At 48.6% G+C, this 21,085-nt stretch overlaps 1 protein-coding gene across 5 annotated transcripts in view; it reads right to left on the bottom strand.

The window, feature by feature from the left end:
• The window catches only part of MVB12B (multivesicular body subunit 12B), a 213,123-nt gene that overhangs the window by 122,999 nt on the left and 69,039 nt on the right, over positions 1–21,085 (bottom strand). For all 5 annotated transcript variants that reach the window (XM_082403347.1, XM_082403350.1, XM_082403349.1 and 2 more), the window contains 3 exons: positions 20,329–20,425; positions 13,719–13,848; positions 10,883–11,005 (listed from right to left, as the gene is read on the bottom strand). In XM_082403347.1, coding sequence (XP_082259473.1) covers positions 10,883–11,005; positions 13,719–13,848; positions 20,329–20,425 — 350 coding nt within the window. The remainder of the gene's footprint in view (positions 1–10,882; positions 11,006–13,718; positions 13,849–20,328; positions 20,426–21,085) is intronic.

Here is a 21,085-nt window from a genome sequence, read left to right as displayed (position 1 = left end):
ATCTGTCAATAGGGAGGCCCTGTTTGCCACCAACAAGGCCAATTTTTTGGATGCTTAACTCACTCACACACAGAGAGGAAGACTCGACAGTTCTGAATAATGGTTATTAATGACTCCCTCCTCTAAAGTGACAAATTACTTGTGAAATTTAGAACCGGAGAGGTATGAAGAGTGAAGGGAGCATGCCAGGAAATGCCAGCAGAACGGAGTTCCTGCTTACTCCACGGCGGGGAAGGGCTGGGCCCTGGAAGACAACTCGGATCAAGGGCCCACCTCTCTGGGCATCTGGTGGCTCTGCCAGGGCCGTGAGCACAGCCATCCCCGCCTGCACCTCGTGTCAGTGGCCAGTGTCTCACCTCCCAGGTGCACCGTGACGGGGAGGTGAGACACTGGTTCCAGCCCTGCTCTCCCCATGTGCCAGCCTCAACAAGTCACTGCCAACAGCCCCTTGCTGGATACTTAGGGTTGGGCTAGACAGTCACTCAGATTCTGGGCTTCTATAAATAACTTGGGATCAAGAAAAACCATCACCATGTCATTTACCTTTCAAAATTCAAGGGAAAGTGGGGGCATAGGATGACACTGTCTTAACTAAAAATGGGCACTTGTGTAGAATTTCAAACTACAGTATTCAAATATGTATTTCAGGATAGATGTCTAATCTCAACCAGGGAAGATTTAATTGAGTGAAGAAAATGCTTTCTTAGAAAAATGTCAGAGCCTATACTGCTTTAACGCTTGGGAGTTTTCGGTTTCTTGAACTACCATTCTTGGACCACTCTGCTATTTTTCAAGTCACTGACTACTCATAAAACAAAAAAGGGAAAAAAAAAAAGGGAAACTAATTTTCATAGCTGCAGCAACATTCCAAATCGTGGTATTTATTCACTACATATAAGTTTTACTACACTTGAACCCTGAAATGCCGAAACACCTACCTCCATTATAAAAGAAATGAAGAAAAAAGCCAAGCCTGGCTGAGGGCACCGCACTTCCATTGCAGATGATCTAGTCTCATCTTATAAACTGAAATATTTAAAGAGTCTCTAAACCTCACTGACCCTGCTTTTAAAAACAAGGAACATATGGGCACTGCTAGCTTTTCATCTTCTTCCAGCCTACTAAAATACCCGCTTCTCCAAAATTCAAGAGTAGCGAGGCTGCCAAACCCAGATTCATGAAAGGCCCCATGCGTGAGAGCACAGGGCAGGCAGGAAGCAGCCTGGGCAGAAAACAAACCCCAACAAAGACCCAAGGCACATTCTTCCCCTTCTCGCCCAAACATTCTCCAGAGCTGTGGAAAACAATTTGTTTAGCAAAATGAAGCAATGACTAATTAGGAGGTGGAATGTGGGTCCTGGTCTGGAAGCGTTTACGGCTGGGTTTGGTCCCGGGGGAGGCCGTACCACTGGCTGCAGGGGACACTGAGGTGGAGGGTCCTAAATTCAGGAAGCCCTGAGGCTCCTTGAAGACAGCGGGAACAGGATGGTGGGGCCTGGGCTCCGATCCTGGCCCTTGGGTAAGTCACCGTCTCTCCAAGCTTCGGGTTTCTCATTTCTTAAAATGAGGACACGATTATTCACCTTACTGCATGGTTGTAAAGATTAAAACGATATACATGAAGTGTTTACACAATGCCTGGCACAAGACGCTCAAAAAATTGTAGCTGAAATAATAATGATGATGGTGATGATTGTATTTATTCTGATAATTATTAATATTCTTATTCAACTGGAAACAAAACATCTGCTGCTCAAAAAGGAAGTTCCAAGTTGAATGCTACCCTACCCACAGGCAAAAGTCCCACCTAAATAAATCCAAAAGGCCTTTGAAAAGTTACTGCAAGCAAAGGATTCTATTAAATATCCAAATTAATAACGGAAACCCTGCCTTGAAACAGAACAGCATGGGCGGGGGGCAGGGGGAGCGGTGTGCACGCAGAGGTGGTAAAATACCAGGAAATTTCACTTAACACTCATTTTTACTTTGTTTGGAGGCTAGATTTACACTGAGAGATCCAGGTGAAATATTCCATAGAGCCACCTGCAAACAGACTATCAGCTTCCACTCTGATAAAAGGTAAAATATCCTCCTCTAAATGGTCTGGTTCACAAAACCGACCCTGAAGTGAACTGATAAATCTGTTCTGACACATGGAAAACTATTTTCATAATCCTGAAAAAGGCCTTTCTCCAACCCCCCGAGCTCAAACCCACTGTGCAAAGAGCCCTCGCACATTTGAGAACCAGGCATAGGAGGGAATCATTTCACATTTATAAAGCTGCTCTCTGGGACAACAACAAGCCCACATAACCATCATAACCACCAAGAAAAACAAGACACTCACAGTCACAAAAATTACAAAGATAACACATTTACAAGCAGCATATACCTTGTCAGAAATCTGATGTGCGAGACTGAAAGCAGGGAAGGCCAGCTCAGAGGTGGGAGCCGTACTGACTACGTACCTAATTGTTCATTAAATAGAAGCTCTGACTTCCCAAGAAGCCACATTAAAAATTAATATCAAAAATAATATCGCTCAGCCTAAACTCATCATTCATATCTAACAATACCAAACTGCATTCTAATGAAATTTCACCTTCAAAATAACTCTTGACACCAAAACTAAGTTTGATACCGTTCCAAAAGCAGTGCGTGCTTTGTGGCCCATGCATTTTAAAGATATTCAAATAACCTTGCTCTGTAGGTCTCTCTCACACCACTCTCATGATCACCAGAATAAATCAAACTGCTCGCAATCTTGTGCAATCGTGGGCTTGGAAGCCGGTCGAGGGGACCCTCTGGTGTATGGCCCCCACAGGTTCTCCTCAGGCAGCAACCACAACTCAAGCGGACTGGCCCCCCAGCTCCCGCCCACACGGCAGGCTCTGGGAAGTCCTTCTCTCCAGCGCCGGTCGGGAGCCTGGAGAAGCTGCGCGTGAAGACGGCTGGGACACCTGGGGCTGCACCCAACCACGGCTCCGCGCCCCAGCGAAATGCTTCACACCAGCAAGCCTGTGACCACGAGCATCAGGGCACAGGGACGGTCTGCAAGCCAGGGGAAGCTCATCCGTTTGGGTTCAAATCCCAGCTCTGACACTTAGTAGCTGTGTGACCTTGGGAAAGGAATTTAAACTTCCTTGATTTCAGTTTCCTCACCTTGAAAAGGAGGAAAAAATAGTACCCGACTCACAGATCTGTTATGAGGATTAAATGAGCTTTTCTTTGTAAAGTACTTGAATAGTGCCTGACACCCAGTAAATAAGTCTCGGCTGGTTGGTTGGTTGCATGGATGGATAGATGGAAGGAGAGATGTATCAATATACAATACTTGGTCCTATGTGTCTAAATCAGCTCACTTTATACATTCAATTCATATTTTCTGAGTGCCGCCACGTGCCAGGCACCTGGAGTTCAAAGGTCCCTACCACTTTGGAGCCACACATTTTTCACTGAATTCTTACTGTGTCAAATGAGATGATGCAGCTCAAAGTACTCAGTAAATTTTGATACACAGTGATGCAACATTATCATCATTATTTTTGTGACTAGCCTTTTCTGAGGCTTTAAAGGAGAAAAAGGAAACATGAGAAGAACCCCTGTCATCAGTAAGCCAGCAAATCTATTCATAAGACCAAACATAAATAAACTCGGCAATGACAGGGAAACGTGAAATGCCAGACTGTACGGTGCAGGCAACCGGAGGAGAGGAAGGCGGAAAGCGACGTGGCCAGGCTTTCCAGAAGAGGTGAGGGCGAGGCGAGGGCTGGAGAGTGGACAGGACCCGTCCTCGGCACTCTGGAGCCCAGCCTGCGTCTTTCAGGGGGGCAGCGGCTCACAGCAACGGCCCGAGCAGAGATGGATCTGGGATGAGCACAGGGTGCCCAGGCGCCGAGAGGAGACTGGCCTGATTCGAGCGAGATGATGTGGGAGGCGTGTCAGGCAATAGGAAGCCAGCGAAGGCTCCGGACAGGTAAAAGAGCACGTGCATGCTTGAGAACCCCAACAGGATGGCAGGCAACCCAGGACTTTAAAGTTCCAGACAAAGAATGTAAGCGTGGGCTATTTAAATGAAATAATACCGAGCCCCAGGAGCCTCTAATCTAAGTTTGATTTTGTGTTCTGGTCCCGCCCCTCCAGCAGGTTCTTCTTTGGGACACCCCTGGTGGCTGGTGCTTTCAGTTGGAGCGCGTGGAGGGTACCACGAGCGGAGTGAGGATGATTCCCGCGCTCCCTGTGCCGGAACAGCAAAGCTGTGTTACCGTCTCCATCTTCAAAGGAGGGTCATAGCAGGAAGGATACGAACACGTGTGTCCTATCTTCAGAGTTAAACAAAAATGTGTGTGGTGTTCGCATGAACAGAAAGTAAGTCTACTTCTCCTAAGTAAAGCCAGACCCGCAGTTGTGCCTGGCCACGGCCTGCAGAGGGGCAAGGTCCTGCAGGCCCTCCCTGGGCTCACGTACCCCCAAACTGTCTCTTGCGACTGTGGAGCTCAAAATCCATGTCATAAATTGTTTACTATGGGGGGAAAAAAAAAGAATCACTGGAATCAGCCCTTGGGCTTGCCTTCTAATCTTACCTTGACGTGGGACACATATAACCCTTCTCATAAATGATGAACCCTTATTAAACAACAGCTTTCAACTCTAAAATAAATTCCCTCCAATCCTCTAGGCCGAGCCTTCTCCTACTAAAACCTATAAAAGAGGAAAAACTGCTGGGCCTCCTCATAGGCAAATGCCCCTGCTCCAAGCCAGCCGCCCCTTGGGGAGGGGCAGACACCTCGGCAGGAAAGGGAGAACAGCCTCCCTGATCTGTGCAACTCCAGGCCTCCCGTTCAAGTCCTGCCACAACAGGGCGGGTGACAGATGTCGTCTGTGGTTCAAAGAGCATCTTATGACTGAACACTGACAGAAGGCAGCCCGAGCACTTCAGGCCGTCAGCTCAGACGACAGGACTGCAGCCGGTGAGCAAAGGCTCCGTCCCTGCTGCCGGCTTATTCCGTGGGTGGATCAAGTGGCCCCGTGGATCCCACACCCGCGGGAAGGTGGGGTCGGGGGGCCAGGACGGAGCACGGCAGCCCACAGGTTCCTGACAACGGATGTGACAGGGATGAGCCCGGACGTGCGTGGCCTGAATGCTAGATCACCGCGGAGGGATGTTTCCTCTCCTCTAGGAAGAGCTATTAACCTTTCAGATGACAGCCCTGGGACGGGAGTGACGAAACGATTTCTGAGGTCAGCAAGGATCTCTGTTCTCAGAACCTGACATCGACGTGCAAAAGTTGTGACTGAATCCTGGTGTCCCTGAGTGGAAGACTAAATGCACGTGACAGATCTTCTGCCATCAAAATGCCCCATTTCCCAGAGTATCTGTCACAGATTGATAACATCCACGCAAAAAGTTAAGTACAATTATGTCTGTCACTAAGAAACATACTTCGGAACCTGTGACTGACAACTTGCTGGAAGCTGACAAATCACCGGAAGATTCCTGAACAACTCGGAGCAGCGCCGCGCGCCTTATAAGGGAAGCTCAGCCCCAGCGGACATGGGGAGAGGCTCCCGGGAGGCTGCGCCCTGTGTCTCTGGGAGGGAAGATGACATGTTCTCCTGGGGGGACAGTGTCGGTGAAGGGTCACCGGAGGAGTCTGTGGCCTGAGGTCTGGGGGGCAGAGTTCAGGACCCCAGGCCAGCGGGAAGGGCAGAGTGGTGCTGCCGGAGCCATGGGGCCCCGCCCAGCCCTTGTCCGCAGAGCCGTGAAGTGCCCGGACATCCCAGCACTCCGGGGTGCAGACTACTGGCTTCAGCTGGACTCCGAGAGCGAGCTCCTGCCTGCCCACGCTGGGACGAGCCACGGGCCGCAGCGCCTGGGCCTCTGGGCCTCCGTCTCGGGAGGGCGCCACAGTGGCCACCCTGCAGGCCCTGAGCTCCGTCCTGATACCGGCTCCAGTGCGTGGGAGGAGGCCCGGCTGCAGGTCGGAGGATGAGGAAACGCCGACAGCGGCGCGAGCAGACCTGGGTGACAGGTGCCCGCTGGAGCTCCCCGAGTCAGCCGGGGCAAGGTGTCTGCGGCCCTAACGTGCAGGTCTGCTAAATCTGTATTTCTGAGGGTGGGGCTAGGGAATATGATGCATTTCAAGACCCACTGAAGGTCTGAAAACCCAAACACTGTTTGAATACTGCCAGCAATTGGGTGCACGTGACCTCGCAAGCCGGCTTCTTCAATGCCATGGGGTTTTTTTTTACCCTTGGGAAGTTCTCTTTATTAATTTTTTAAAATGTTAAGCCCAAACCTACCTCCTTATAACTTCATCCCACCTGATCTAATTTTGCCTTCAGGGGCTCCCAATGCCCCAGCCCCACCTGGAAGCACTTCTACTTTCCCTTCTACACGGTGACCATTTAGACATTTGAAGCCAGCTGCCTCGTCTTGACTCCGATCAAAACTCAGCGATTCCTCACACTCAAGCTCAATGCTCGAGTCGGGTAACTTTGACAAGGTGGTGCGTGGCAGTGGACGTGACCCTCCTGATGTCCTGACAGGCGCAGGACACCGGGTCAGGGGGCGTGCCCCACTGTGCACGCCAGGCTGCACTCGAGGCACCCAAGCTCGTGCCCAGCCTGGCTACTTCACACGGACCGCTGCTAAGCCACATCTCCTCAATTTGGTGCCCGAGCAGTTGACTTTTTGAACCCTGGGGGGCCCTGTCCATTTTCGCCCATCACCGTTCATCCCCCGGTAGCGGCAGGGTGTTCTGGCTGTAGAGGCGATGCGGAGTATTGATTCTGTCACTCAGCACATCAGCTCTCCCTAATGACTCTGTGTCATCTGCACATTTGACATGCATGCCTCTGATGTCTTTATCAAGCCACGGGTTCTGCTGTTCGGCAAGCTGGGGGGCAGCAGCCCCCCAGGGCCCCTCGTGGGAAGGCACAGAACCGTTCACTCAGCCACACTCTCGGGCTACTGGTACTCCATCAACCGCGAGCCCACCTGCCTCCCCGAGCTTTTCCGGACCTCGGTTCCAGCAGAAGCTGAACCTCCTCTTCCCCGCAGAATCATATGTGAGAGCCGGTGTGTGGGGGAGGAGCGGGGGCTGCTCTGGCTGAAGGGGGAAGGTGCTTCCTCTGTCTGCACGTGCCCCAAGGCGGCAGCAAAGAAGCAACCGGAAAAGCCCAAATCCAGGGACCCCAACATTTGCTCACACACACCAGGCCGACTTGCAAAGCTGAGGCCAGACGGGAGAGAGGTGGGGACGTGGGATCACGACCGATGCCCAAGGCCAGGCCCACCCTGCTGATCAATGTGTGTGAAGCAGACGGCAGAGGATGGGGCAGCGCTGGGGCCCAGGGAGAAAACGGAGGCTGCAGGCTCCCGGAAGAAGTGGCATGCCCTTCTTCACGCGGGAAAAACTGTCAAGAAATGAGCGCAGAGATGTTGTGTATGTGTGATGAAGACTCGCTGGGTGAGGAAGAGGAGCTCTGCCAACACATCTTATCCTGCCTTTGGCCGTGAACTTCGACCACTGTGTCCCATTCGCTGGATACAGCCAAGGGGACTGCCCATCCTGAAAGGACAACGCCACATCTGGCCCCGCGACTAGCATTCTCTGCAGTAACAGGGAGGAAAGAGGCAGGAGGTGCTCGTTCTGAGGGGCAGTCCCGGCCTCTGGAAAGGGAAGGCGGCTCTGCCAGGACCACGAGGGCCTCAGGTGATGACCCACCATCAGAAACTCCACCAGCTGCCCCTTTTGTCTGACATAAGCTGGGGATGACAGCTCTCCAAAAAATGGCAGGAAATTCTTTGATATATGAGTGACAACAAAAGAAATGTAGGCAGCGAACACGTTTTTAGCTTTTGAGACAGAAGCTCCGGCTCAAGAAGGCAACAAGGTCGGCTACTGGCCCTCCCTGACTCCCCTCCTTCCCCCGGGGATTGGCTGGGAAAACGGCCCGCTGCCCGCGGGGGAACCGGCCTGCCTGTCCTCCAGGTTCCTCCAAATCTGGTCAGTAGAGGGCGCTGCGTCACCGCACTCTCTCTCCAGCCTGGGCTTTGCAACTTGATCCCTGTGTCCACACAAAGACCACAGCTGAGGTATTTCTTATGCTTGTGGTTTAATAGTACAGAAGAAAGCAGCAGCAAAAGCAAACTTGCTATTTTATGATATGATATCACCTATGTAAAAAGTACACAGAAAAATGACTTGAAAGAAATATAGCCAAAGGTTATGAGCCTTTGCTCACTGGAGATGGAATTTGTTTTTTTCATTATTTTCTATATTCTGTCAGTTTTCTACAAGCTTGTATTCCTCTCATAATCAGAAAAACCTGAGGAGTCTTCAGGGACTCAGGAGCTGTCTGCAGGTGGGAGTGGAGAGGCTGCAGCCCAGGGTCTGAGGCTGTTGGAGAAGCATTTGTTGCAAAACTGAATATATGCCTGCACCTGGGCTGAGCTCTGGGCAATAAAAGGCACTAGACACAGTCCCTGCCTTTAAGGAGTTTACAACACGAGTGAAGGTATAACGGCTGAGAAGCGCTCTGACGGGAGAGCCTGGCACAGGCACAGGGCACTCAGGGAAGGCTTCCTGGGAGAGGCGGCATTTGTGCTAACATCTGAGGTAGGGGATGGGAGACACACCTGACGCACAGGTGTCCACATGAGCAAAGGCACAGAAGCACAAAACAGGAAGGGGAAAAGAGGCTATTGGTTCAAAGTTTGAGGCGTGGGGACGAGAGTGAGAAGACTAGTCCTGGGATCCAGACCTGGAGGCCTCCATCCTACAGGCCCACTGCGGACCCCCAGCAGCAACAAAAGCCTCATCCACAGCTCACCGCCAGAGAGAAAGCTGTTAGTTTCCTCTGCTGGACAGATTACAGGGATCCGAAGCCTCACGGAATAGCATACACATCATTTCATAAATCTTCAGTGGAAAATTTGAAAAGTCAGCATTTCATTTCTTATCAAAGATGCACGATAGGAGAACAATACGAAAACTGAAGAACATGAAAAAAACCCTGATGAATTAGGGGGCTCATGTAGGTGTACAGGCCACCTGTAAATTACTGCATAGTGAGAGGAGAGCTTGGGACAGACAAGTGGTTTTCACTGAGAAGCATTAATGTAACATTCAGTTATCCTACTGCATACTGGCTGACTTAATTCAGTCAAATTAGAATACATTTTATATTGACTATTTTGACATTTGCTTTATTTGGCAAGTAAAACAAAACTGATCCAATTTCCTTGCAGCCAGTGTAAACCATAAACTGTACAACAAGAGGTTATAAAATACATAAGCCTCATAAGGCTTGTTCCCACGCACTCTCTCCAGTTCTGCGTGGCTCTCTGTGGCCTGTGTTCTCGGGTCCCCTGGCTTCAGTTCCTAGAGCCCGTGCGCCCACGCTGACCGGCTAGCTTCCGGGGAGATCGCTCTTCCTGCCTTAACTGGAGAATCAGAGCTCTTCCTTTATCTCACAGAAAGTCAAAACCTGCCCTGAGGTGGTGCCTATTTCTAGGCCCTTCCAGACCATATGATGTCAACAGGGAGCAGCTGGAACCTCTCCAAGGCGATGGGCCTGAGCTGACCCTGAGCACACGTGATGGGAATCGCAGCCTTGACGGTGCCCTGGGCAGTGAGAAAGGAACTCCAAAGTGCTGAACTGAGCTGTGCGAGCCTTGTACTCCTAAACCAAAGACGCGCAACTCTGGGAAGCTCATCAGCTAGTCATATCTCTTCACACCAAAGTGAAACTGAAAGCTGTCAATACTCCTCAAGTTTCAGGCGATGGCAGGGGTAGATATGATTAAGTACCGCTCTTGGTTTGTGAAACTGTCGAGAGTGAGAAAGGCCAGACTGTCTTCTGGAGAACACCCCGAAGGACAGGCCCCGAGCTGCTGGCTCACGACCGCGCGTTCGTCCGAGGCAGCGGGAAGCCCAACCAAGGAACAGGACGCAGGGGACCGCCTATACCACCCCCTCCCCTGACTCCCGGGGGCAGGGTGTGGACCGTGGGGCGTGGGGAGGGGGAAGCACGCAGTAATGGTTTTGTCCTGTTCCTGATCGATTTTGCTCATCTTGAACTGCCCACATGGAAGCTCTGAGATCCGTCCTCATTTATGTTACGTCCATCTCCAAATGGCACCACCTCACCACTTCTTACTGGTTTTATTTACTTTTGTAATTCCTTTCTCAAGCTTAGTCTATCATTGCTGTTTGTTCCCTGTCCTCAAATAATTTACTGCTAATGACGCAGAGGTTTTTGATCGGACAGAAGGTGTTGAGACCACTACTGCCTCTGCTCCAACGGAAATCAGGTAAAATCAGGTGCAGAGACCAGTCTGCTCACCCAAGTTTCTTTGTGGAAACAACTATTAAAACTAACAGCCCCTGAAAAACTTCTCACTATTCTCTCCTACCCAAAGTACCTATCTCTTAGTTTGTAGCTCTTTGGGAACAGGAACAATGTGGAAATGAACAATATTACTTACCAACCCTCCTGGAGTTGAAAGAGTTGCTGGCCAAGGCAGAGAAGGAATTCCACCTTTTATGGCCAGCACTCCCGGCAGCGTGGCTACAAGTCATGTGTCTGTGTGCGACTATGAGCTCTTTAGAGTAACAAGCCCATTTTAAGTTGCATATTCTGCTATTTTAGAAGCCTGCAGAATAGGTACAATAGAATACAGAATGGCTTTTACGTTCATGTAATGCAAAGATTTCTAACTGGCTTTGTAAAATCTCCTCTAAAGGTATATCGCTTCTGCAATGTTTCCGCAGATACCAAGTGCAGGGGTTCTAAGATGTCACGCGGTGGGACCCAAGACCACATGACTCTGTGACATGCATAACAGAACAAGATGCCACTGACGGGGCCTCACCTGGGAAGGTTGGGGGCTGGGGTGGAAGCAGCTGATGACTGGGAAGGCGTCGTGGGTTGAGATGAGTCGTGATTTCTTGGTACTCTGCCCATTCGATACCAGATCCCCATGCTGTTCAACTCCCTTTAGGAGAAAAGAGAAATCTTCATGGCACCGTTTAACATAAAATCACCTGAGCTACAAAGCAAACCAACTCATTTAAGAGAATCATAGCCTCAGACGCCAGGGAATCGATGCTCGCCCATGAAGGTGGGTTACATCACCTCCCTTTGTGCTCTGGGCTTCACAGTTCAAAGCCTAACGTGATGGCAACTGTCCCAACTCAGCAGGCCCGTCTGACATGGCCGTCTTCTTCCCCCACCCCTGGGCCTCCTGCCTTCCTACTATATGCTATCAACATTTTCCTTGGTTCTCGGTCTGCAAAATTCTTTGTATTCTGCCATTTCATTGTGGGTGTTTGTGCGATCATCCGCTTCAAGTTCTTTGTGTGGTTAGAGTGAGACAGATAGAGCACTGGGCTGACACGTGTGCCTGGTGTTTAACTATGGGGAGAACTAGCCCCACCCAGCTCCATGCCGTGCCGCGCCCCCCCACCTCCAGGATAAAGCTCCTCACTGCCTGGTGTCACCTGTAGTCAGCCTCATTCTCAGGGTCAGTCTGGGAGACATCTTCACAGAGCCCGAGGCATGTGCCCCATGAACCACCACAACTAAGGGTGGTGACAACAGGGCCCGACGGATGCCACGTCAGGGTTCCTGTTACTTGATCTGCACACACCCCCGCAGCCCGGCCCCATGCCCCACGGTCACAAGTGTTTATGAGACAGGCATACTCGCAGGAACTGTAACAGGATTATTTTAGCCACATCAACGTCCAACTGCTCAGCTGCCCCACAGAACTACACACTGGGATGTAGAGGAAGATCATCTCTCCAAAAAAATGAGAACAGATTTGTTCAGAGGATTCTTCTGGTAGCCTCTCAGTACACTGCAGAACTATTCTGAACCACAGCCGTGTCTTATCAGATGGTTGACTCCAATCAGCTGCACTGATTTTGCCACCTCCCGGTATCAGGCCACAGTCAGGCCTTGGAGGACCTGTTCCCAGTCTGACAACCCCAGACCTTTGCAAAGTAACCTGTGGAACTGTGCCCATTTTTAAGAAGAAGTGACAGAGTTCTGAACACTGAATTCTCTTTCCTTAAAAATAACACTGGAATTGTCTTCCTCTGGAAAAGAATTTTTGCCCCAAGATGAAACAAAAATATACTTTATTTAGCAATCTTTTCAAAATGATATAAAAAAGGATTCTAGTTTTGATTACCAAGACATATATGGTAAGAATCTATTCTTTAGAATTGTTTAAATTGGTTAAAAATTGAATCTTTTAAAGTAGCATAGTGTGTAATTTTAAAGGACTGAATACACATAGCAACTGAATATACATAATACATGTAGTAATTATTAAATTGTTGGTTTCTACTATTTGTATGTAAATGGCTGTTTCTAAGATACCTGAAGTATGGTTATTTTCTTACCTATTTTCTACTTCCATAATCCTGTTTCCATAATGACTTTAAACCATGTTGCAAAACAGGATTTTTGAGTGTGTAGAAAGGGTATGATCATAGAGTCCTTTTTTAAAATAATTAATTAATTAATTAATTTATGGCTGCGTTGGGTCTTTGTTGCTGCGCACGGGCTTTCTCTAGTTGCGGCGAGCGGGGGCTACTCTTCGTTGCTGTGCACGGGCTTCTCATTGAGGTGGCTTCTCTTGCTGCAAAGCATGGGTTCTAGGTGCCCGGGCTTCAGCAGCTGTGGCTCAGAGGCTCTAGAGCACAGGCTCAGTAGTTGTGGCACACGAGCTTAGTTGCTCCATGGCATGTGGGATCTTCCTGGACCAGGGCTTGAACCCTTGTCCCCTGCATTGGCAGGCGGATTCTTAACCACTGCGCCACCAGGGAAGCCTGAGTCCTTCTTAAGGACCACAAAATCTTGAGACAGAGAATCAGATTCCATAGTTGAAGAGTCCAAACAAGCTATCGTGCACCAAGATGAAAATAACCTCTGTGACACCCACTCCCCATGTGCTTCAAGCAAACACCGCAGCTCTATCTCTCTCTCTATCACCCAGTCCGTGAGCAGCCTTCAAGGAAAGGCCGTGGCTTTTCGAGTAAAGAGGAGGGTCTGGGCTAAAATGAGCAAGATCCAGGAGGCCGACCTCGAAAGCCAAGTAGGAGAACGCATCCATGATGTAGGGACCCACAGGGATAAGCAAGAAGATTGCAAAGCCGGCCAGGGAGAGGCACATGGCCAAGAGGCCGAAAACCCTCTACCACACTATTAATTCGAGAGACCCGAATTTCAGTTGACTGAGTACAATGGGTGAACATCTATTATCTTTTGGACATCCAGCATCCCTTCATCCCTCTCCTGACTCTTTACCTTCCCTCCGTATTCGGGGAGCAGCCACCCCTCATTCCCAGTGCCTGAGTTCCAAAGGAGCTGACCCCACTTTCAGCTCAGACTTGGTCAATCAGAGATTGACATTTTCCAGGCAGCAGTGACGGGCTCAGGGTGCACATGACCCCAGTGAGATCAATCAAGACCAAGGCGAATGAATTCTAGAACTTCTGAATACTGGTCAGGAGCGTGGTGTCCTGAACCAGCGGCCTCCCGGGTAGGAAGGGCAGCAAGGAGAGCTAAGGCCAGAGGCTGATGAGAGGCAGACGGCTGAGCCCACGGGTCACACAGAAGGTCTCAGGACCCGGTCCGCAGGGGTGACCTGAGCACTCGCGGCAGACAGGAGAGATGAGACTGGGGTCGCTGAGACTTACCCAATGAACGTGTACTGAGGGGGGGCCTGCTTGGTCCGGCCCATGATCCGAATGTCACAAATGGCAGCTTCGGTTGAATCCCGTGGGATGAATTTAATGCACAGCCTCTTCTTCCTAAAAGCCACTTCCTCTGAAGGAAAGGACAAGAAAAGGGGTGAGTCTTCCAGAGGGGCCCACATCTCCGTTTTCAACACCATGTCTCCTGTCACGTTCCCTTCCTGGCAGTGGAAGTGACCAGCCATCCAAGTTGCCCGAAAGAAGGGCTGGGCGCAGGGCTGCAGAGGACAGGCCCAGTCACCCCGCTCTGCATTCGGGGCCTGACCCCCGACATCCCCTGCCGAGAAGGGGCCCACAGGGCACACACACCTCTGCAAGGAGCATCCTGGAATAAACCCGCGACTACAACCTGCTCGCTGCTCCAGCCGTCAGATACAAACACACGGACACCCTGAGTGTCAACACATTTCACTACATGGTCTTTTTTTTCACTTTTTAAAACATTTTTTTATTTATTTATATTTTAAATTTTTACTTTTTGGCCATGCCACACGGCATGCGGGATCTTAGTTCCCCGAACCAGGGATCTAACCCGTGCCCCCTGCAGTTGGAAGTGCGGAGTCTCAACCGCTGGACCACCAGGGAAGTCCTTTTTCACTTTTTATTACAGAAATTTTCAAACATTCCCCCCAAACAGAGAGAACAGTAAGATGAATCCACATGTTCCCATCATCCGGTTTTAACACTGTCAACAATGGGCGAGCTGGTTTCATCTCCTTCCCCCGCCCCCTTCAGCTTTGCTGGAGATTTAGAATGACTCCCCAACACCATGTCACGTCACCCACCAATATCTCAGTAGGCATCCATGGCAGGCTGTTTTTGTTTTTGTTTTTTTTACCATGACCATTATCGTTCCTAACAAAATGAACAATGATTCCTTAATATCATCCAAGAGTCTATACTCAAGTTTTCTCCATTATCTCAAAAGTGTCATTTAACTGTTGGTTTGTCTGCACCAAGACCCAAACACTGTCTGTGCACTGCATTTGGTTGTTAGGTCTCTTGTTCTGTGGCAACCTCTCCACCTTCCCTTTATCTTCAGGGCACTGATAGGATGGAGAACTCAGGTCACCCCCTGTACTTCCTGTAAACCGGCAGAGTGAAAGGCTCGATTCGATTCCGATTAGGCAGGAGCACTTCACAGGTGATGCAACGTACATCCGATGGTGTCACACATGCGGCCTGGAGCTCAGCTGGGCCGCCCTCGGTAGGTTCCACTGCTGTTGGTACCTCAGTTATAAAGTCCCCAACAACCATGTTCATGAGGTTTTCTCATCCCCTGATGACTGTTGCCTAGATTCATAATCTCATTAAAGTCGTCAACATAGTGATTTTCTGTCATGCCTTCTGCATTTATTAGCTGGAATTTTTCTATATAAAAAACATCTTATTTTTCAACTACCTGGTCTCCCTGAAACATGCTTTGTTATAGGAAAGGAGAGATAAATATGTGATTCTTTTCTCTTATTTATCAAGTCTTAGAGTGATGAGTTGGTACCCCAGCAACTGCCAGAGGTGAACAACCACCCACGTGTTTTTTGTTTGTTCATTTGTGGTTTTTTTTTTTTTTTTTAATTTTTATTTATTTATTTTTATTTATTTATGGCTGTGTCGGGTCTTCGTTTCTGTGCGAGGGCTTTCTCTAGTTGTGGCAAGTGGGGGCCACTCTTCATCGCGGTGCGCGGGCCTCTCATTATCGAGACCTCTCTTGTTGCGGAGCACGGGCTCCAGACGCGCAGGCTCAGTAGCTGTGGCTCACGGGCCCAGTCGCTCCGCGGCATGTGGGATCTTCCCAGACCAGGGCTCGAACCCGTGTCCCCTGCATTGGCAGGCAGACTCCCAACCACTGCGCCACCAGGGAAGCCCTCATTTGTGGTTTTTAAACATGACTTTCAATCAGCTGCAGCCATTCGGTACATGAGTCGGATAGATCTGGATTGAAATTCCAACTCCACCATTACCCAGCACCATAATCTTAGGCAAGTGACTTATCGGTAAAAGGGAGTTAATGAAACCTGAGGCCATAGGGACACTGGGTGGATGAAATGCGATGACACATGTGCTTCCCTTAGCCCAGTGCCTGGCACACAGTAAGTGCTCAGTAAAGAGCGGCCATGGATGTTCTTACCGTATGATTGTAAGTAAGCCTCTGGCACACAATTCGTGTCAGTGTTTGGCATTGATTTTCAAGACCTTTCAGTTCTGTGGCAGGAAATAAGCACATTTAAATCAGGGAGCAGGATGAAGAGGGAAGTGCAGTCCTGCTGCTGGTCTTGATTTTACCAAGGGGAGATTAGAATCAGGTGCTGATATTTGGGGGGAACCAGATGGAAACTCAGAAACTTTGTGGGTTCTTTTCCTAGTGAGGAAACTGAGGGCTAGATCAGATCTACCAGCTATGAGTAATAATACTGGATACTGAATCCAGACCCCAAATATTGTATCCAAGAAGGTAGGGGTGGTAACTGGGGGTAAACTGTCCACAGCAACCCTGCAGCTTCAAAAACTATGAGCTGATAAGATCAGGCCTTTGAAAGCGTGAAGGAGGAGAGAACTTTCCTCAAAGTAAAATAAGATGCAGGTATTTTGTGTACTTGCTTTGCCAGCTGCTCTTTGCTCCATTCTTCCATCTACAGCAAACTCGGGGTAAGAGATGGAGCCACTAATTACACATGCTTAAACAGGCCTGATTTTAAGCAAACATACAGAGTCCACAGAAATGTGTTCAGTCATGCTAATGAACACGGAGAAAGGACACAGCACTTTACTAAAACAAACAGTCTTCCAGTTTTTAAGTGCTATACAGATTGCAACAAACCGTATTTTAAATTAACTACAGGAGTCTCATCTTTCTGGCTGATTTTATAAAATCAGGACCCTAAATGCTCTCAAACATCACAGAGCTGACCACAGGTTCATCTGGTCAGCTTGAGCTCACCTGTCCCTGGGTAAAGGCTCCAGGAATGACCGCATGAACCTAAATGAATAGGCGACCCTAAACTCACCCTTCCTGTGTGATAAGACATTTGTTGGAGGTGCCAGGGCCCGACCTCAGAATGTCCATGGGGCAGCAACCAATGCACCCCCAGACACGGTGGGGGGACTTCCCAGGATCACTGGGGCCCCACGGCAGCTAGACCAGGACTCGGCCCTGGGCCTCCTCGCTCAACTGGTTCAACAAATTGAGAGGGAAACACAGAATGAGAACTCCCTTGGCTCTATAGTATATCAATATAAAGACACTTTAAGCCACTTAGTTGTCAAAAACGAACGACAATGCAAATTTTAAAACTAAGAAAAACACAGGGGAAAAGTAGGAAATACATACAAAAAGTCTACAAGGCAATTTTAGTTCTTAAAGAGACCATTCATATAAGAATAAGCAAAAGTAGCAAGCAAACACTTGTGAAAATATTCAGTTTTGCTAATAAATAATAAGTGAAAATTAAATAAAATTAGATAGTAAAACTAAATAAAAAATGTAAAGCCTATGCTGGCAGGCCGGTGGAAAGCAGGTACAAGCCGGTATCATTAGCGGCAACATGAACTGGTATTTCTGGAAGTTAATTTGGCAACAGAGGATAATAAAGCTTATCTGTATTGAGCCCATCCTCTGATCAAGGCACTGTGTATGGCAGGTACCTTAGGTGATTCAAAGATGAATTAAACACGGATCTTGCCCTCGAAGAAAGTAAGTGGCAAAGACATGAAGAAAACAGGCAAATATCCCCCCCCATCTGAGGAAACTGAGGCCCAGGGGGCTGAAGTCATTTGCCCAGGGTCCCTCATTTGTAAGTGGCAGAGCCAGACTCAGTGTTCGGAGAGTTTGACTCCAGAGCCCAAGTTCTTCCCATTATGCCTGGTGCAGTCTGTCCTAACAGAGGTAAAGATGGGAACTCAGAAGCAGAATCAACCACTCCCTTTGGCTTCCCACCACTGTTACTGGCATTTGCTTACTCTCCGCCCTCCCGTCAACACATGTGTGCTGTGCCAGGCAGGTGAAAAGCAGTAAAGAAGGCAGACGGGGACCCTGACCTCCGACTGATTATAGCCACCCGCTCGACTAATAAGCTCCTTGTGGGTTCTTTTCCTAGGCTCATCTTTATACCCCAAAGCCTGCGGTGCCCACAGTAGACACACATCCATTGTAGCTGACTGTGGAGAGGAGAGCTTGCTTGCTTCAGACTCACGTCTAGGGATCAGAGGCTGTTTCACGCTGTCTTGAGCTCACCCTTGAAAGACATGGGGTGTGGACAGTCAGAGTTGAGGGCAGGGGCATTCAGGCAGGGCAAACAACAATGCAAATACATGGAGTCAGAAAAGAAAGGAGCATGAAGAGGGCACAGCAAGTGGCTCGGTCTGGATAAAGCATGGGGTGCTTGAAGGTAAGAGGTACGTTGCAGAGCAGGGGTCCCGAACTCCCGGGCCACAGACCGGTACCGGCCCTCAGCCTGTTAGGAACCAGGCCGCACAGCAGGAGGTGAGCGGCGGGAGAGCAAAGCTTCGTCTGCCGCTGCCCATCGCTTGCATTACTGCCTGAACCATCCTCCTCTCCCCCCGACAAAAACCGTCCTCCACGAAACCGGTCCCTGGTGCCAAAAAGCTTGGGGACCTCTATTGTAGAGGAAGGTTGGGAGCAGGCCGTAGAGGACATATGACCCAGCAGCCTCAAGTACTTGTAAACATATCACAAGGAAATCATTCAAAATCTATACATGTTCAAACTGATCTACAGGTTCAACACCATTCCTATCAAAATCCCAGCTGGCTTCTTTGCAGAAACTGACTAATGTTAGAAGTCATATGGAAATTTGAGGGACCCAGAATAGCCAAAATCATCCTGACAAAGAAGAACAAAGTTGGAGGACTCACACCACTTGGTTTCAATACCTGCTACAAAGCTCCAGTAACCAAGACTGTGTGGTTCCGGCATAAGGAGAGACATATATAGATCAATGGAAGAGAACTCGGAGACCAGAAACAAACCTTCATGCTTACAGTCAATTGGTATTCAACAAGGATGCTGAGACAATTCAATGGGGGAAAGAACAGTCTTTTCAACAAATGGTGCTGGAACAACTGGATACTCACATGCAAAAGAACACATTTGTTTAAATCAACTATACTTCAATAAAAAATTGATTGTGGTAAGGGTTGCACAGCTCTGCGAAAAACCGTTGGATTGTAACTTTAAATGGGTAAATTGTATGGTATGTGAATTATACCTCAAGAAAGCTGTTATCCCAAAACTCCAATACATAAATATATAAAATCTATCGGTACAAGGTGCTTAAACACATGCTTTTACAGAGTGGCACTATGGTTAAAAGTGTGGGGAGTCACGCTTGTGTGTGTAATCTAGTCATTCCCCCACTTCTAGATGTGTAACCTTGGATAAGCTCTTTAATACCTAAGTTGTTACTGTGCCTCATTTTTCTCATATGTGAAATGGGTATAATAATACCCATCTCCAAATAGGGGTCTTCCGAAGATTAAATGAGATCAGGTATGTAGAGCATTTAGCATACAGTAAAGACATACTAAATACCAACTATCACAATTATTAGCTAATACATGTCAGTAACAAACAAAAGCAGCCCAATGTCCAAAAGTGAGGAGCGTATTAAGAAAAGTAGGCTACACAATGGAATCCACTTGTTTCATTAAAATAACAGCTATGTGGGGTTACGAAAAGTCTGGTCCATAAGAAATGCTTGTAAGAAAACAGCAAAAAAAAAAAAAAAAAAAGTAGGTCCAAAATGGGGCTAACTATGGAAAAATAAAGTATGTGTGACAAAAAGTGAAATGCAGAGTTTCATAAATGGATCATGTGTCATAAAGAAAGGATTCTCTGTATTTGTTTTTTATTTACTGCATCACTGTTGTGGATATCCTAACATTGGTCATTAGTAATTTAAAATAAAACAAGTTATAGCACATCAAAATGAGGAGGCTCAACTACCCAGAGGTTTCCAGCTCTATTTAATAACTGGCGTGCACGACAAGAACCCCGAAGTGCCCCAGGATCCTGAAGAAGCTTCCGACGTGTCAGCCACTCACTTCCGCTCTGTGTTGCTCAGCGATCAGAGTCTTCCCTCAATTTCGAATCCTGAGGACTCTAAGTTGCAGTCTTTCTGGTTCTGACTTTTCTTGTGCGCTCCAAGAGCCAAAAATGGGGATATTATTGCACTTGTGGTCCCTGTGTGCTTTTGGTTATTTCCTTTTGCCTCTGGGTCTCCTGCCAAGCTTGGCTTCAGCAGCACCGGAGAACGGGCTAAGGACAAACTATAACCGGCTTCGCTGTCCCCTTCCTGAGTGAGCCGATTCAGCAGGGAGCACTGTTCTGCTCATTTACATGCCGCTACCCAGAACGCTGAAAACTCCTTGGAGAACCAAGTCAGGCATATGTCAAAAGCAGCAGAGTTTATTTGGGGCACGCAGTAAGGCCTCCTAAAATGTTTCTGAAGAAAAACGCACATAAAAATGTCTAAAAATATAATACCTGGAGGAAGAAAATTCTCATCGTGACAAGAAGTAGTAAGGGGTGACTCACGTGTGTCCACCGTCTCCTGAATCGGGATGAAGCCGACAGGCAGAGTGTCCTTGATGTCGATGAGCTTCATGTCCACTAACACGTTCCCTAAATGGCTCTTGGGAAGAAAGAAAAGAGATACAGATGATTAATCTGAACACGCCTGTGGTGGGTTTGCCATTTTGGCTTCAAAATGCATATTTAACACAAGACTTGTGCAGCTTTACGACAGCAGGTTAATTAGAGTAGGTGTCATTTAATGTTCCCCAGCAGTTACACAGGGACTCTGGTGGCCCCCGGGGAGGAGTTTCATCTGCGGAACCTCAAAGCCACTTACTCAGATGTGGCCTTGGTTAGCAAGATGAGCAACCCAGGAGATGCTTGAGACATAACCCAGCAGAGGGCAGCTGTGCACACACGTCGCGGGACCACGCGGCCACTCAGCCCTGAGCATCAGCTGTTGGGGCAGCAGGTTTAGAAAGAGCACATTCCTGGGGTGGTCGCTGCACAGGGAGAGCTGCATCTCGGCCTAACAGAGAACCAATCACACTCCTAAGTGATCGCCAGTCTGCATACTGACACACATTTCGGTGGCTAGACACATTCTGTAAAACCCCACGAATCATAAACTAATACACAGTGAAAAGCCCTGCTGCCTAATACTACACACCTTCTAAAATGACATGCACAAGGGCCTCTTATAGCTGCTACTTAGTGGTAGTGCACGGGGTCCACAGTGCGCAGTTTCCGTAACCAGTGCAAAAATATCTTCGAAGAC

The sequence above is a fragment of the Balaenoptera borealis genome, assembly GCF_965194805.1.
Source record: "Balaenoptera borealis genome assembly, chromosome: 8".
NCBI lineage: Eukaryota > Metazoa > Chordata > Mammalia > Artiodactyla > Balaenopteridae > Balaenoptera > Balaenoptera borealis.
Note: the sequence above shows the minus strand (reverse complement) of the source record. Positions and strands in the feature narration are given on the sequence as shown.